Source organism: Neodiprion pinetum, chromosome 3, assembly GCF_021155775.2.
Source record: "Neodiprion pinetum isolate iyNeoPine1 chromosome 3, iyNeoPine1.2, whole genome shotgun sequence".
Taxonomy (NCBI): domain Eukaryota; kingdom Metazoa; phylum Arthropoda; class Insecta; order Hymenoptera; family Diprionidae; genus Neodiprion; species Neodiprion pinetum.
Genome location: NC_060234.1, coordinates 22,895,629 through 22,911,267, shown reverse-complemented (window position 1 = coordinate 22,911,267; position 15,639 = coordinate 22,895,629). Strand labels below are relative to the sequence as shown.

Below are 15,639 nucleotides of genomic sequence, written 5' to 3'. Positions count from 1 at the left end.
GCTCGGCAGCTAATGGCGTTAAAAAAACACGCGTGCAGTTCACACGTGGTAGAAGTGAAACCTTCAGAAACTAAACTGCGAGAGAATGAGAAGAATGCAGTATCAGAGTGGAATAATTATTCGTTTCATCGACAGTCGTTTCGTTTCGTTACATCGACAGTAGTTTCATTTTGTTTCGTCGAGTTTCAAATCACTCCCGTGCTGAAGAAGTTGTCACCAACGGCGCTAAAGTTTTCACTTCAAAAAATAGACGTTTCGGATTCACTGTCCCCAGGTGTACATGCCTGATAGTATGCACACACCTATATATACGATGCGTACATGCGTAAAGGCACGCGCACGTGTACATCTATCCGCGTAGCTCGACACGCGCGTTACTCGCCAATATCGCATATTATAGTTACGATACGACGTCGGGAACTCCCGTAGAGCTAGCCGCGAATCCGTTCCTCTCTACACTCGCTCGTCTGTCAAGTCGCACCGACCGGACGAGATGGGACGAGCCCCTAGCGTCTCGCTCTATTCACTTGTAGATTCGAAAAAAGGAAGCCCAAGCGATCAACGGCCTCGGCGGCTCCCACGTCAATATTGTACTCGCAATCAGTACGAGGGAAATCGGAACACCTTGATTGCCGTTGATGATAGGTTGCATGCAACGATCCCACCGCACTTCGTTTCGCCGTTATGCATTCGCATGACATCAACAGCTAATTGCCCGTGTGATCACGTCCACCGTTTTTTCCCCCTCTTCTTCCGACGTTGCAGCTTTGTTCAGCAGAACAGACCTGAAACGACATCGGCGCTGACCCGTAACGATGGACCAAGCGATAGTTCTACATATGAACTACTGTACGGAATATGGTGTATACCAATTGCATGTACACCGAAAGTTTTCTACGAAACTCGCCGATCAATGCCAGCAGATAAGCAACCGAAGCTACTTTCTGTATTACAGCATATATTCGAAGTTTTGCAAAAGTCTCCCGGCATAAATATGAATAGAATTTCCAACGTGCATGTGGAAATATTTTAGATCGTATCCACGTTGAAATTATGTCGATTAACCTGCGTACTTGTCATCATTTCCAAAAAAAAAAAAATAAATAAAAAATACACATTTATACAAACGTATAATATACAATACACACCTATAAGATTATATGCCATATCGGTGAGGAATCGACAATTACTGATGCAGAACGTAAGTGCCGCGTTTTTTGTTACATACATCATACATCTTCAGGGAGAATCTACGGAGGACAACAAAGAAAGTTGAGAGGTTGAACGAAAACGAGGATTGCATAAAAGGAAGTCGCTACGAGAAAGAGAGAGAGCGTGATCGTGGCCGGGGTGGCGAGAAAAAAATAAAGATCGAATAGAAGAGTGAGGAAAAAGGGGGGCGAGAGAAAGAGAGAGAGAGAGAGAGAGAGCGAGAGAGCGAGAGAGAACAGAATTCGAAATGATTTGGTTCGCTTCCTGGCCCGAAGTCGCCGCGGGGATCGCGGAGATGCGAGGGGCAGCGCACGTGTAACCGGCTCCCCACCCCGCGACTCGAGGCTTCGTTGAAAAGAGCGTCCTTCACCGTTTCCCCCACCCGACCACCACGTTCCTATCCCTCCACGCCCAGCCACCCTTTCCCTACCCCGTGCCATGACCCCGGCGCGGCGATTGCAGCTCCACGTGGCCTGAGCAGCGCAATCGATGCACGTGTACGTTCTATATGTCGGCGTTACGTAGGTACTTACGACGTGCATGCATATACGTATGGGCTTGTCACTGTGTATCTGCCGTCTACCACGCGCGCGTCCGACTATTTCTATGCACGAGTCGACGCGGTTGTGTGCAACGACACGTGGAGAACCTTTGCCCCTTCCACTTACTATATGTATGTTACTCCTGGAGTCTCGAGGCTTTTTATTCGAAGCCTGCACGCGTAACTTGCCATGTGTAAGTATTTTACTCGCTTATATCATGGATGTAATCATCTGTAATCACCTTTTGAGCTCATATGCGTCCGACGGCAAACGTTACATGCGCCGATCGGTCGCGCCTCCGATTATTGTCCCTCAATGATGATTTTGCTGGAAAACGGATTGCGTGATGCAGAAATTCATCGGAGTATCGTTTCATTGATTTGAACGAGTATTTACGGATTTGCAGGTTTATTCGGTTTTTTTTTTTTTTTTTTTTTTTTTTTTTTTTTTTTTTTTTTTTTTTTTTTTTTTTTTAACACCGAATACTACAAGTGCAATTTCGATTCGTTCTAATCCGTGATGCACAATTCCGTCTCGGTCCGTTTCTTTGTGTGGAATAATCTGGAATAATCTACGTGAATTGAAATTTGCACAAACTTATTGAATATTGGAAATGGACAGAGATTATTCTAAGTAAATTTACCGCAATCCAAACGCAAAAGAGGAGAAAGAAACCAAATCCGTTAAATACAATAAAACTGTTAATTCTGATTGGGGGATTATCAAAACGAAACTAGGTATATGCATAATTTATATGCTTTATTCCTCTTTCTTTGGCGCGGAGTATTGGCTTCCCTCGTTGACAGTTACCGTCTTTGTTCAGGTCGCTCGGATTTATGTTGAAGCTGATGACTAAAATCGCGTTTCAATTTTACATTCAATGATAATTCTTATTTTATACCTATATGTATAAAATATTGAATAGATTTACGGTTGCATAGAATGTCTATTCTTTTTGAAGTACCATACGATTCTGACAATGTATTGACATGTGATACTTAAACATGAGTCTCTGCGGGGTCTATCCTTGTTTTCGATTTAATCGAGGAACGGCGTTTGCTTACGCGAGCTTTGCTCGTGAGTCCCCATTCCGAGTAAATCGGATATTCAAATTTATTTATGATCTGCGGTATCGAATCGGATCATTCATGAATTAAATCGGGTTCTGTTACCGGAGTCATTGATAAGGTGGTCATTGACCAACTTTTTATTGATCACATATTCATACGGTACGTGTGCGATGTACACCATATTGAATTATGGTGCTGAAATGTGAGGATTTCCATAAATGTGTAAACTCGTCACACAACTTTTATATTTCCTCAATATTCCGCCTGATTAGGAGCAAAAGCTTTCGTGATTTATGAACAATCCGGTTTGATTTCTGTCAAGATAAACCAACGTGCAGAAACTGTAAAACATCTTCGCTGAAATACAAATTATTATTCAGTTTCTGGCTGCCAATTTTCTGGGAATTTGTTTCGCCCAGCCCGAAATTAGAAAACTAACCGGATGCGTCGAGTTTTGATCTATATATATGTTACTGAGAAAAAATACCGACTCGAAGTATGACGTAATTAAAGAAGAAACTAATTCCGAAAACACTCGTGCATTTAATAGTAATCTCATATTTAGTGACATCTTATATTGGGGTGAAAAGATTCAGTACTAACTGGGAGTCCCAACGAACAGGGCGCATCGTTATGTAATTCGATGAAACTTTAACGAAGTTGTACAGAGGTTGTAAAGTATCTACGGTTTACCGTGATTGATGAAACAAACCTGAAAAAACGATACATCTTTTGAATAAAACTTACAGAGACTAGCCGAAGTTTAGCAACTGCTGGTGTTGCAAATTCCCCAGTTTGAATTGCCTAGTTTAGATTCTTTACGACGCGACGTTTTCAGAAACAAATCATTATAAAGTTTAGAATCAAAAGAAATAAATTAATGATATAGCGATCAGAGAAAAAGAAAATTAAAAAATGTAACGAAACGTATAAGAAAAAGAAAGTACATCGGTCCTAACTCTAACAGCATGAAATCTCCGTGATATAGTCATTAAAGAAAGACGAAGAAGGGTGAAAAAATTGATTTAAGTATTTTCTACGTTCAATCACGTTCATCATGTTACACGAGGTCTATGAAGATTTTATGGGAACTGAGGTAACTCGCGTTGCGATACTGTTTCGGTATATTTAAAAAATACCTTTCGTGTACTTTCTGCAAAAAATTTGAAAATGTGGCGGCCTCAAGTGGAATGAATTGTAAATGTCGCATCGATCTAATCCTAGACCTAATAGAGGCAAAGAAGTGTTCTCGGCAAGCGAAGGAACAGGTCCCCAATCGTGCTACCAGAGGGTGCCAGTGTCCGACTAACCACGTATAACGGCGCAGGAGTGACTCGCTAGTTTCAAGATTACAAAACAGGTTAGAGTTCACTGGCATAATTTTGGCCAAGAACAAGGAGTCAGGGCTTGAAGCATGAGTATTGATGGGGATCAAAGTTCGCAAGACGCGGTAGATCCACAGCTGCAGCATTTCATCGAAGTAGAAACGCAAAAGCAACGATTTCAGGTTAGCCCGTTCACCATGTTTGAGATCTTTCCTCAGGTAACCCTAAAACCCGTCGATACTACAAACAATTTTGATTTTGCAGGGCCTGGTCCACGAACTGACTGACATCTGCTGGGAAACCTGCATTGACAAGCCATCTGCCCGTCTAGAATCGAGAACTGAAAACTGTCTTCGTAATTGTGTCGAGCGATTCATAGACACTACTAATTTCATTATGAACAGATTACAGCGCACTGCTCTCAGCGCGCACCCTGAGTTGGCCATGGAATAATTCTGACGGCTCAGTATCAGATAGATTAAACACACTTTGATAGATTAAAATAAGTTTACATGTAACTCGGTTTGCAAGAAAATGATAAATGGCCCCACGAACTTAACTTAATCAACATGTTTTCACGTTTGAGAGGATTTCTGTATCGTCATAGACGCAAATTTGTCGTCAGTGGTATCCTGGTCGGTGGTATTATCGTGGCAACGAGGTATACCCAAAGAAAACTGCGGGAGTGGCAGGAGAGTGAAACAAGGATGTTCATAGAGAGAACAAAACGACAACAGCATTTTGAAAGCACGGAGAGAACATGCAACCAAACAATACTGTCTCTTGCCGTCGGCTTGCGGGATACCGTCACAAGTACCCTGAACACCGAAACCATAGTGAATAAGCTTAGGCATGGTTCGAACGACAAAATAGCACTTTGGAATGAGCTTAAGGTTCTAGCCCTTGCTCGATCAGCGGCATTAATTTACTCCAGTACAATGCTGGTTGCAACATTGAGGATACAACTGAATTTGATGGGCGGCTACATGTTCAGGGACTCGAAAAATCAGAATGAGCAAGCAAAAATAGACGGGGCAATGCAGGAGAGGTACCTATCGATATGCGAGTATTTCATGAGCGAAGGAGCTGTTAAGCTCAGTTTATTTGTAAAAGAAAAAGTCAAGGAGACGACCGCTTCCATATCACTGGCACAACAGCTTACCCTAAGGGATGTGGAACAGATATATTGGGGAATAACATCATCTATATCAGCGGATACTGAGAGAGATCCGATCAAAAATCTAAGCGCCTACATTCTGCCTCAAAATTGTGAGTCTACGGGGGATAAAATTCTCTCGAAAATAATATCGGAGACTTTGGATTTGCTTGAAAGCGAAGAAGTGCAATCCCTCGTTAGGTCAAGTGTCAGAACCGGTTTTGTCATGATGGTTGATCATATTTCTGAATATTTTTTCGACTCGTCTTTTTCTGGACAAGCTATGCCTGGTTCAAATCCTTTGGTCGCTATTCCAGGCCCGTCGACTCAAAGCGATTCGACTGAGAAGCCTATGGACGTTTGTAAGACAAACGGCTTTCTCAATCTTGACAAAATGTCCATGCCTATGGCCAAGCTGATCCCCATAGTCAATGGACAAGTTCCGGCCATTCCAAGAGCAGGTGATAGCCCCTCGCTTTGGGTAAAACAGTTAATTCTAAACGATAAACTCAAGACTCTAGGAGCCAACGTCTACGAGGCATTCAGCTTTTGAATATTACTCTTTAATTAAGATTTGGATAGAGGAACTATATATTTACAGCCAATCGTGACAGTGAAATAGTGGTGTGGGAGTCATAATAGACAATGTAAACGCGATAGAATGTTGATGGAATAAATTTTGTTACTCAAGTCTGGATGTTTTATATGAAATTTTAGGGCTGCCTATGCATTTGTGAATACACAATACCACACCTAACATGACGTAGTCAAATTGTCATTTCAGAGAAATATGAAGTATCAAGGTAAAGAGAAATTTGTGAAGGTTCTTAACAGATCAAATTAATGCAAAGCAATAAATACAATGCATAATGAATTTTAGATTTAAGAACGAATTTCTTGAGAGTCGTGCATTTTTACAAGGTTGAAGTTTATAATATTAATGTAATGACATTTTTTAGCCAAAGATATTATTACGTTACTTTCAAATTTTCTAAAATTTAGTAAATCATAACAAATGAAAATACATTTATATTTTAGAAACTCGAACTGCTTCAGTCATACTAATTGAAAGAGGGGAAAACAGTGATTTTTGTTTCAAATCTTCGTTACTTCTACGTTACTAACTTCAATGACGTGCATTGCAACAACTGATACGGTATTTTGTAATTACATATTTTCGAAAACACCCACCGGTCGGAAATAATCGAAACTTAAGTTGTGCAGTAACCATGTTGCAAATTGAATTTGATCAGCATTATGAAACGAATATAAGTGAATATATAATTAAAGTTATATCCGTTGACTGAACGAGATTATTACATATTATTCATCATCAAACAGGTTCCAGATACTGTATATGTAGAGTTTTTGTCGGCTGTCAAAAACCTGCGTCTTCAGAGTTGCCAGAAAAAATTCAACCCGATAAGTTTGCAAAGAGTGAAAGAGGATATTTACTATTTCACGTCGGCGCGTAATACTCCGAATTGAATATATCCTACCTCTATGCACACGTAATATGTGTACTATACTTGTCTGCTTATGTGCAGCAGCCGAAATAAATACGTCACACATGCGCACTCGCGCGGTCGACGACGATGCATGTCGTATGTATGTGTAACTTGCCAGAGGAGATTCTGAAGTGCAGGCTTCGGACCTTGGCGGTGTTCTGTGGGATTTGGTAGTTGGGATAGGATAAGGTGTTTAAATTTTAGGGCTTGATCGGTGTCCAGTTTCACATAATTAGGTAAAGCCCGCGTTTCAACGTTTCTTGAACGAATCGTAAAATGTGGAAATTTGTATCACGTGGAATTCGCGAGTCGTTGGAGCGACGGGCCAACTGTTGGACAAACATATACCCACACACGTCGCAAGATGGTAGTGGTGGTAGTAAAAGTGAGGTTAACCAAACTTCTAAAGTTCATAAACAAGTTTCCATTGATTATTCGATATCGCGATACTTCAACATCTGTCGCGGATTCGGAGCCGCTGGACCTGACGGCGACAAGAGCCGCGGGTACCGTTGGAATCCAAAATATTCTTGGGTCGAAGCCGTTGAATGGGTAAGATGGTAACTTTCCACCCACTATTTTAATTCATGACACTTATACGATTTTCTAAATAAACTTTAATCACTTTTGCTCAGTCCGGACTCCTCGCATTGGGCTTGGTGGTGTGCCAGTCGCTTTGTATTCATCGAAGATTTTTCGGTCCTGACCCTGAAGCTGTGTGGCGTAGAAGAATATCTCAGGCGCACCAAGTTGGTATTTCCAAGTTGTTGAATGGACTTATGTCCTTTGAACCGCATCACATCTTGCCGATAACCAATTGCGTAGGAAATGGGGACCGGAGTGAAGACCGTCAAGAGAGCTCAGAAGACTCTAGTTGTACTTCACAAAAACCTTACGGACCAATCACCATTGAAGAGGTAAAGATGCCAAGATCTGTACTTTGAAATGTTAATGTTATTTTTTACATTGGTTGAATTGAACATTGTTTGATTGTACATTTCCGTTATGTTGAATTATTAATAATTGTCTCTTTCGCTTAGGCCCTTCAGGATGCAGGGGATGACTTCACAAGGATCCATCGAATAGTGATGGGAGAATTTGAATTCCAAATGGGAATGAAGGCGCTGGAGGAAAAACGCCACAAAGAAGCTGTGAAACACTTTTCTGCCGGTGCTAGCTTGGCATCTTCAGCTAGTATGTTTAATCTTGCTGTATGCCATGAGATGGGACTGGGTACTTCAGTAAACCACAAAGAGGTAGCGAAAACAAACCTACTAACTGGAGAGTAAAAGTTTTCGTCTGATAATCTCTCAACTTTCAGGCTGCTAAACGATATCGCGCCGCTGCAGAAAATGGGCATGCTGATGCGATGTACAACTTAGGAGTTTTCCACGCTCAGGGTAGAGGCGGATTGGAGGTGAACATGAAGATGGCACGAAAGCTATTTACAGAGGCAGCGAAACTGGGTCAGCCTCAGGCTCAGCATGCATTGAACTTGGAAAAATCAACTCAACAAAAAGTCCATGAGCCGGAATTTGCAAATGATTCTACAAGATGTTTGCCGATAGAAAAAACTCAAATGCACACTAACAAGTCTAGCTATTTGCCGGTGCAGTTGGTCGGCTTATGAGAAGCAGATCTTTTCCTTCCGCATACGCGTCTGAATTATTTGATGAAGAACGTAGCTGCCTACGACTTGTTCAGATCGGAAATATTGAGCAGGTGGAGTCACAGTTGTTCAGAATTAGATACGTTGCAAAGTGTCTTGATATTCTTGGCATATGTGTTACCTAGGACTATCGCAAAAGCATTAAAGTCCATTGCTGCGCAGCTATACAATGTATAAAACTGGTAGAGATAGCAAAATGGATAATCAAAATCAATTTTCAACTAATCATATCCCACCATTTTACGATAGATAGATATTAGATAACTGTGTATGACATGCTTAATATCTGTCAATCTGATGCCATAGATATTAGGTATACAATAGATTTGTAAACTTTGTTGCTAAAATTGTGGCTGAAAACCGTTGTAAATAACTTTCCAAATTACTAAGTTTGACAATGAGATAATTGTGAGAAGGCGTCTTTACCTGACTGAATTATAATAATGGTTACGTACTAGATTTATGTAAGGGAGTATTTTCGTATTTCGTCATACGTACAATTCTGTGGCACAGTATATTCTCGTTGAACGAACTGTTTCATTGCAAGGCCCGAAAAAGAACGATATCTAATTATAAGGAGAGCGAGAGAGAGAGAAAGAAAACAAGTTTTGGATCTCTATACAAGTATATAAAATAATTTTATTGTATTACGTTTAATTTTTTATATTATGTGTTGAAGAATAAAACTTACATTGTAAAAATTGTAACTATGGTCTCTAATGACAAAAAATGGTGTACAGTCTACTTTGTACTCAAATATTCTGAAACTGAATTATGAAAATTAATCAAAGTGAACGTTTGTATCTGATAAAATTATTCCGGATTTTCTGTTATCGCTTATCTCCAAAGGTTAGTAGAAAAATAGATTATAATACTTGTTAGAAAAATATGATTTAACATTTTTCATGAAATAATAATAATAATAACAACAATCTTACCTTAGCGTATATAAAAAATAGCCTTGAACCACATGTACATATTTAGTACCAACTATAATCTTCGATCTCGTTTTAAAAATTTTTTGCTACCAATGTGCGTTATGCATTTGTGCGGTTCGTTTAATGAAATCTCTGTGACTAGCGTACAATTCAAGCTCTTTATTAACGTCAGTCCAGCAAACATTAGCGGCGTCGTCTCCAGCGCTTAACTCCAGCTTGCCAACAATGCTTCCGTTTTCGTCGTGAAAGTTTAAAGCTACCGTTTCAATCCACGCATTATCAGTGTTTCTCGGGTCGTCAACATACCCTTTGAACACTTCATCTCCTTTCTTGAAGAATTCTGCCAGCGATTCTTTCAGCTCCTCAACCTGTGCCTCATCCTTCTCCAACGAGTTCATTGCCTCTTCCATGAATTCCCTTCTAAGTGTAGAAGTTACAACTTCTCCAGGATCCACCATCCCCCCTGGAAGAGCCCAGTCCCCAGAGTCTTTCCTCTGCACAGCGATAAACTGAAGGATAGGATTTTCTGTCACTCTGCTTATCTCAACGGCACCAGTTCCATTTCTTTTCCAACGTGTAACTATCGGGTCTGCTGCGTGATTTGGCCCCCAGCGACCCAGTAGACCCCTGCCAATGATTCCTGTGCGACCCACCGGATTCAGTGGAAATCCTTTATCGTTGATCGCATACTCACCGGTGTGGCTTTTGCGGCTGACGTTGCCTGGGGGGATTGCCGAAAAGGAAGTCGTCAGGACATGACAATTAAAATAAATAATACGAGTTGAAAGTTCAAAGCGTATTATCGTAATTCTTACCATCCACGTCATTCCACTTGGGAGTGAATTGGGGATCGCTAATGTCTGGATCTGCCCACGGCTGTCCCTGGATAGTGGGCGCCGAGTACGACGCAGGATTGTAATCGGGAAATTCCTTGGACCAGGGCACTTTGTCCTCTGGTACTTCAAACCTGTTTACGCTTGAGCGCGGGTAGACACCCTGACGACAGTTCTGGTGGATCATTTTTATTATCTTATCGCGCATGTGATCGCCCGCCTCGGATCCAATGCGCTTATTCAGCTGACTCTCGACCGCCGATGACAACTCTGACGCTGAACTGAATACAAAGTGGGCAAAGCAGATAAACAGCCTCGTATTGTATGTATACATTATTTTTTTTTCATTCTCCCTATCTCTTTTTAATATCCATCTCTCTCGCTTCCTCCAAGTTTCGTTTTTTAAATGGCCGCTGTCGATCCGTAGTACTGCGAAATCATAGACCTCATAGACAGCGTTGACTGAAGATATATTATACATGAAGACTGATAGCTTTATGGGACTTTTCGTAAACGAAAATGGACGAGATAAATTCATCGTAAAGCGGCGTTCTCTGCGTCTTTCCTTGCACGCGCAACTCGATCCGTCAAGCGGTCGGTACGTAAAGACGACAGGAACTGACGTTACCATCGCTCGCCGCGTGTACCCAGATAATGTAGAGTCGAATATTATTATGCCTATAAAATGACTAACGTAAACAGGCTGAAATTTTCAGATAACCCTGTCTGGACGCCATATACTTTTCAACTACGCAAATTCATTTGGGCAAATTCAGCAATGTCAATCTAACTCCATCGGATCGACAAAAATAATGTTTTCTAAATAGATGCTCAATGAACATGTACCTGGTTTACTGTTAACAGAGTTAGAAACCTTTTCTTAATACAGAGGATGGGGGACAGAGTCGAAGCAGTTAGTCAAGGAATGGAGATATATAGTTGTTCCTATATGTACCTTATGTTATTTCTGTACATGTTTAATACTTAACTCGTACCGTTAACTGAGGATAATAATACGTATGCTTCAGTCAACGCTCATATCTTTATTCCGAAAGAAGATGCAGCTCACATATAAAAATAATATCTTAACTGACATTAGATTGTCGTGGTTTTTTTGGAAATACAGTTCACTTACAACGGAAAACCAAGACCTTTCTACATAAAAATACTCCTTGTGAATATTTTTTGGAAATTAGGTAAGATTCGATTGTTACTAATGTTTGAGTCCATGCTGTAACAAACTCCGATGAACTTCAAGCAATCATTATCACAAAAGTGATTTAAGAAAATTTAAAGATGATCACGGTTCCTTTTTTTTTACTTCATATTACCTGATTAGATTGCGACTCTACCCGCTAACCCCGAAACTCAAGATTGTTCCGAAATTTATTATCAGGCGGTACTGATTATAATTACTCATGTCTGTCCACTTTATTATACATTTATGGAAGTGCCCGTGTTGATTGTAGAAATTTCGAATTTGTAAATACGTATTTCCGACAAAGTCGATACTATTTTAAGCGGAATTTTAGCACTTTTCCCGTAACCCCTAATAACAATATTACCCAGAGAATACAATTGTGTGATAATACTATTTATAGCATATCAGAAACTGACGACTGATATTACCTGATGATGGATTTTCCGGATTCTTTATAATGAAATTCTCATCAATTATCTACGATATCTCTGTCAAAAAAATACAGATGAAGGGTTGTGAGACCTTTCGGAAGCTTCAAGAGTGTTCTGCTTCCAATATTCTATTGGTCTTTTCCGAGACAAGTTTCTGATCTATCGAAGTATTTCTATAGATTTCCGCAAAAAGAATTTATAAATTTTGCAGACTCAGGTAGAAGAAGAATTCCACGAAGTGAAAAGGAGATATTGGTACGACCTTTTGTACACACTTTTTTATTCACAATTATACTTTCAGTAAAAATAATTAAATAATCACCCGTTCAAAAGTTATCCTACTCAAATATTCATATTTTTTATTCCAAGTGATATTTGATTTGCATTCTTGACGAATCACTTCCCTTCTCTCGAAAGTAGTACATATGTATAATGTGACAAAACATTTTTTTTATGTTTTTTAATTGCGTCTCGAATCAATTGATAATATTACTAAAAGCAAGTTATCATATTAATTGCCTTTATTTTTATGTATATGAATGTAACGATTTTTTGGAAAAAGTATTTACAGTGGATTCAGTTGAGTAATCTAGAAATCAAGCGGGTATACATATTTGTCATGAAAATTTTTAAATAATTTTCTACAATATAGATTCAAAAGCGAAGATGTGAGTTAATTTCTTATTGTATTCCATCTTGTACAATGTGTCTTTTAGACGGATCACCCGTATCTCGATCGTAAAAAATTTGAATATCGTTGTTTTTTTATTTTTAGTAGACTGTTTTGAACGAGCTTTGTTTTTTTTTGTTCTTTATCGTTTGTCACGGGCGACTTGCTCATTTAATATGCAAATATAGTGTTTCATTGTAACAACTTAATCCGAGCACCCGGTTGATTCCGGATGAACATAATTCGATCCAAACAGTAAAGTTGATAATTGTTTGATCAATGTCTGTGCGTCACGCGTGTTAGCTACTGCGCTGAATGATTTGTGCTCAGAACCTTGAAGTATCAAGTTTACACATAAAAGGCGCTGTTAAATTTGAATTCATGAATTCTTGTACCACAAAAGATTCCTGAAAAAAAAAATACTGGGAATGTTGTGCCGGATGGGCAATTGAAATTGAACTATTTTCTCCAAAAAGTCGAGTTGTTCAGTGAGTAGCGAGTAAAACTTTCGAATTTTTATACAATTCAACAATTTTACTGTATAGACTGCGAAAGGCCCAGCGGGGAATAAAGATGGTAGAATTGCCAAACTCTAAATTGCAAAAGGTATGTGCACTTTGTTAACTTTATTTAAGAAACGAAATTCATCAAAAACAAATATGTATTTACGTGGAATTCATTCTGATTTAACTAGAGAAATCAGGAGGTATTACGATTCCACATGCGTTACACATTATGAAAGCATGAGTTTTATTGACAATGAGTTAAGAATAAAATTGTCATTTAAAAACCTACAATATGTTAGTATTTGACCAGTAAAAATAAGTTCACTCGTTTCCACACCACCGCAAGCGGTAGAGCAACCGGCGCGTTTTTTTTTATTACGTGGTATCCCTAGTAGGTCTACTCCACAGAGAATACTTGCAAGATCGATCTTACGTTCTTCGAAGCATTGCAACCGAGTTTTTTTCACATTTTAATTATGCTGAATTGTTTCCCAATCAATTTGTACCCGCGGAAATTCGCAACTTGTTCGAAATTTTACAGTTCATATAACCCGCGCACTATTTATTATCGATGAAAGATGACTGTTTTAATTATGGATGAAAGGTGGTTGTTTTAATTACGGATGGAAGATGGTTGTTTTAATTATGGATGAAGGGTGATTGTTTTTATCTTATATGCGAACGGCGATTGACTTCGGATGTTCGCGCACGGTTTCTTTTTCTTATGAGGTAAAAGCTAGTCACTAAAATGGAGAACCTGGTGAATACGCGAAAAAATCAACAACTAAACCAACATCGGAAATACGAACCGCTATAAGACGTTGGTATTTACCTATCAGATGACGATGCAGAAATCTTTGAAGAAATGGAAAGAAATCGGAGTAGAATAAGCACAACCACCAAAATACGACAGAGCTGTATAATTCTACAGTGAAATACAAGCCGAACATGACCTACGAGCGATTCGATAAAAAAAACTCTTACACTACAACGATCGCAATAAAAGACCGTTAAACCAATATAAAAAAAAAATACAGCTGAATAAATTTTACTACACTTTGTGATCATGATGATTCTGAACTACACTGCTAAATCTGTGTATCGATGAAAACAGATGACTGACCCTGAACCAGACCTAAGCCTCAAAAATAAAACGTTAATTTTTTAATACAGTCAACAGAACTCAGTAACCTGAAAAAGATGAAAATATAATTAGTGACATACGTCGATACAGACAAAAATATACTGAGCTTAGGTAAGTGAAAAATATAATTAACGAAAAACGAGGCAAAATAATTGGTTGAAACAAACATAAAATTTGTTTAGCTAAAACAGGCAAGAGGTTTGATTAGCTGAAACGGACAAAGGTTTTATTAGCTGAAACAGACGAAGGGATGGTTAGCACCGTCACATAAGTTCATACACTGACAAAAAATGGGTAGGAACCAACATGATATTCGCTTTAATATTCATTGCGTCGTTTATCAATTGTATCGACGAATACAAAACATTCTAAATTTTTTGATTCAACATCCTTTTCTGCTTTGAGTTATTAAAGTGAATATCTTTTTAGAAACATTTTAAGGGTCTCAGTGCATTTGTTAAGAAATCGGTTTTGTTGCCCTGAAACAGAAAATAATACGATCAGTTAAACGAGTATTTCTGTACGTTTCAGATATATTTAATAAATACTTACGCTACGATTTTTCACTATCGGTATATACTACCGAGATTTTTGTTCCTACGCGTCGAGCGCCGGTTTTCAAACGCCGCGGTTTCTCTCATAACTGAAAAGTATCAAGTCCACGCGCAAAAGGCGTCGTGCAACTTGAAAATTTTATAATTCGTTAAAAAGTTGCCTGAAGAACTGTAAAATCAGCACGTCGAGAGTGCGCAACTTTTTTATATACTTTTTGCAAAATAGACGTGCGAAAAAACGTGTCCAACTTCAGTTATTAATTTACGCTCGTGAAGCTGCGTTCAATTCTCGTGATTAATCTACGCGCAATAAGGCGCGACAGATTAAACTGTCAAAAAATTTGTATTTTCTAGGACTTGTCCCAAAAATTCTGTAGAAACCCAATCCGCATTTGCATCTTTTAGATATCAGATACGTTGCTATGCGGATTGTTGTTCTCAGATTACAAATCAAATTGAAATTGGGAGGGTGGTTGGAGGGCATGCATTATTGTGTGGCGTGACGGTCGGCGGTCCTCTTCGACGCGAAGTCTTCGAGCTCAGCATCTCTCCCCATCTAGCGTACCACGGAACGCGATAAATGGTCCAGAGATGCGTTTTGCCCATTCAGACGATCACAGAGATTAATCGAATGGAATAACGATCGGTAATGACTAAATAATTGAATTATATAACGACTGAAAAATAGTTGCAGATTTACAATAAATGGAAAATTCAATTTCGTTTATACTCAAATGTTTTCAAATACTAGAGAGACTCGAATACGGAGTCTTTTGGGAAAATGTCTGTGATCGTTTGACGCTGTGGATTACAAAAGTTAGTAACATCACGGTACATCGCGACCTTCCTACCCTCGCCTGTTTCCCAACGAAGCCACCCA

General features: G+C 39.2%; 3 protein-coding genes across 3 annotated transcripts; 2 read left to right on the top strand and 1 right to left on the bottom strand.

Moving 5' to 3' along the window:
• Positions 1-4,122: 4,122 nt before the first annotated feature.
• On the top strand, positions 4,123-5,995 carry Pex3 (peroxin 3). The gene is made up of 2 exons (XM_046618814.2): positions 4,123-4,331; positions 4,414-5,995. The coding sequence occupies exon 2, from the start codon at positions 4,719-4,721 to the stop codon at positions 5,856-5,858; it is 1,140 nt and encodes a 379-aa protein (XP_046474770.1). The 5' UTR covers positions 4,123-4,331; positions 4,414-4,718; the 3' UTR covers positions 5,859-5,995.
• An 885-nt stretch (positions 5,996-6,880) lies between these two features.
• LOC124215436 (uncharacterized) lies at positions 6,881-9,354 on the top strand. Its single transcript, XM_046618815.2, has 4 exons — positions 6,881-7,365; positions 7,449-7,730; positions 7,854-8,069; positions 8,135-9,354. Exons 1-4 carry the CDS (start codon positions 7,090-7,092, stop codon positions 8,441-8,443), a joined length of 1,083 nt encoding a protein of 360 aa, XP_046474771.1. The 5' UTR covers positions 6,881-7,089; the 3' UTR covers positions 8,444-9,354.
• LOC124215434 (putative nudix hydrolase 6) lies at positions 8,467-10,690 on the bottom strand. The gene is made up of 2 exons (XM_046618813.2): positions 10,236-10,690; positions 8,467-10,141 (listed from the first exon to the last, which is right to left on the bottom strand). The coding sequence occupies exons 1-2, from the start codon at positions 10,585-10,587 to the stop codon at positions 9,507-9,509; spliced, it is 987 nt and encodes a 328-aa protein (XP_046474769.1). The 5' UTR covers positions 10,588-10,690; the 3' UTR covers positions 8,467-9,506.
• Positions 10,691-15,639: the final 4,949 nt, after the last annotated feature.

Excerpts from the sequence above, each read along its gene's own strand:
- Pex3 (XM_046618814.2), top strand. The coding sequence starts at position 4,719 with ATGTTTTCACGTTTGAGAGGATTTCTGTATCGTCATAGACGCAAATTT.
- LOC124215436 (XM_046618815.2), top strand. The coding sequence starts at position 7,090 with ATGTGGAAATTTGTATCACGTGGAATTCGCGAGTCGTTGGAGCGACGG. Across the intron at positions 7,731-7,853 it reads GACCAATCACCATTGAAGAG|GCCCTTCAGGATGCAGGGGA; the intron begins GTAAAGATGCCA and ends TCTTTCGCTTAG. Across the intron at positions 8,070-8,134 it reads CTTCAGTAAACCACAAAGAG|GCTGCTAAACGATATCGCGC; the intron begins GTAGCGAAAACA and ends CTCAACTTTCAG.
- LOC124215434 (XM_046618813.2), bottom strand. The coding sequence starts at position 10,587 with ATGTATACATACAATACGAGGCTGTTTATCTGCTTTGCCCACTTTGTA. Across the intron at positions 10,142-10,235 it reads CAAGTGGAATGACGTGGATG|GCAACGTCAGCCGCAAAAGC; the intron begins GTAAGAATTACG and ends CAATCCCCCCAG.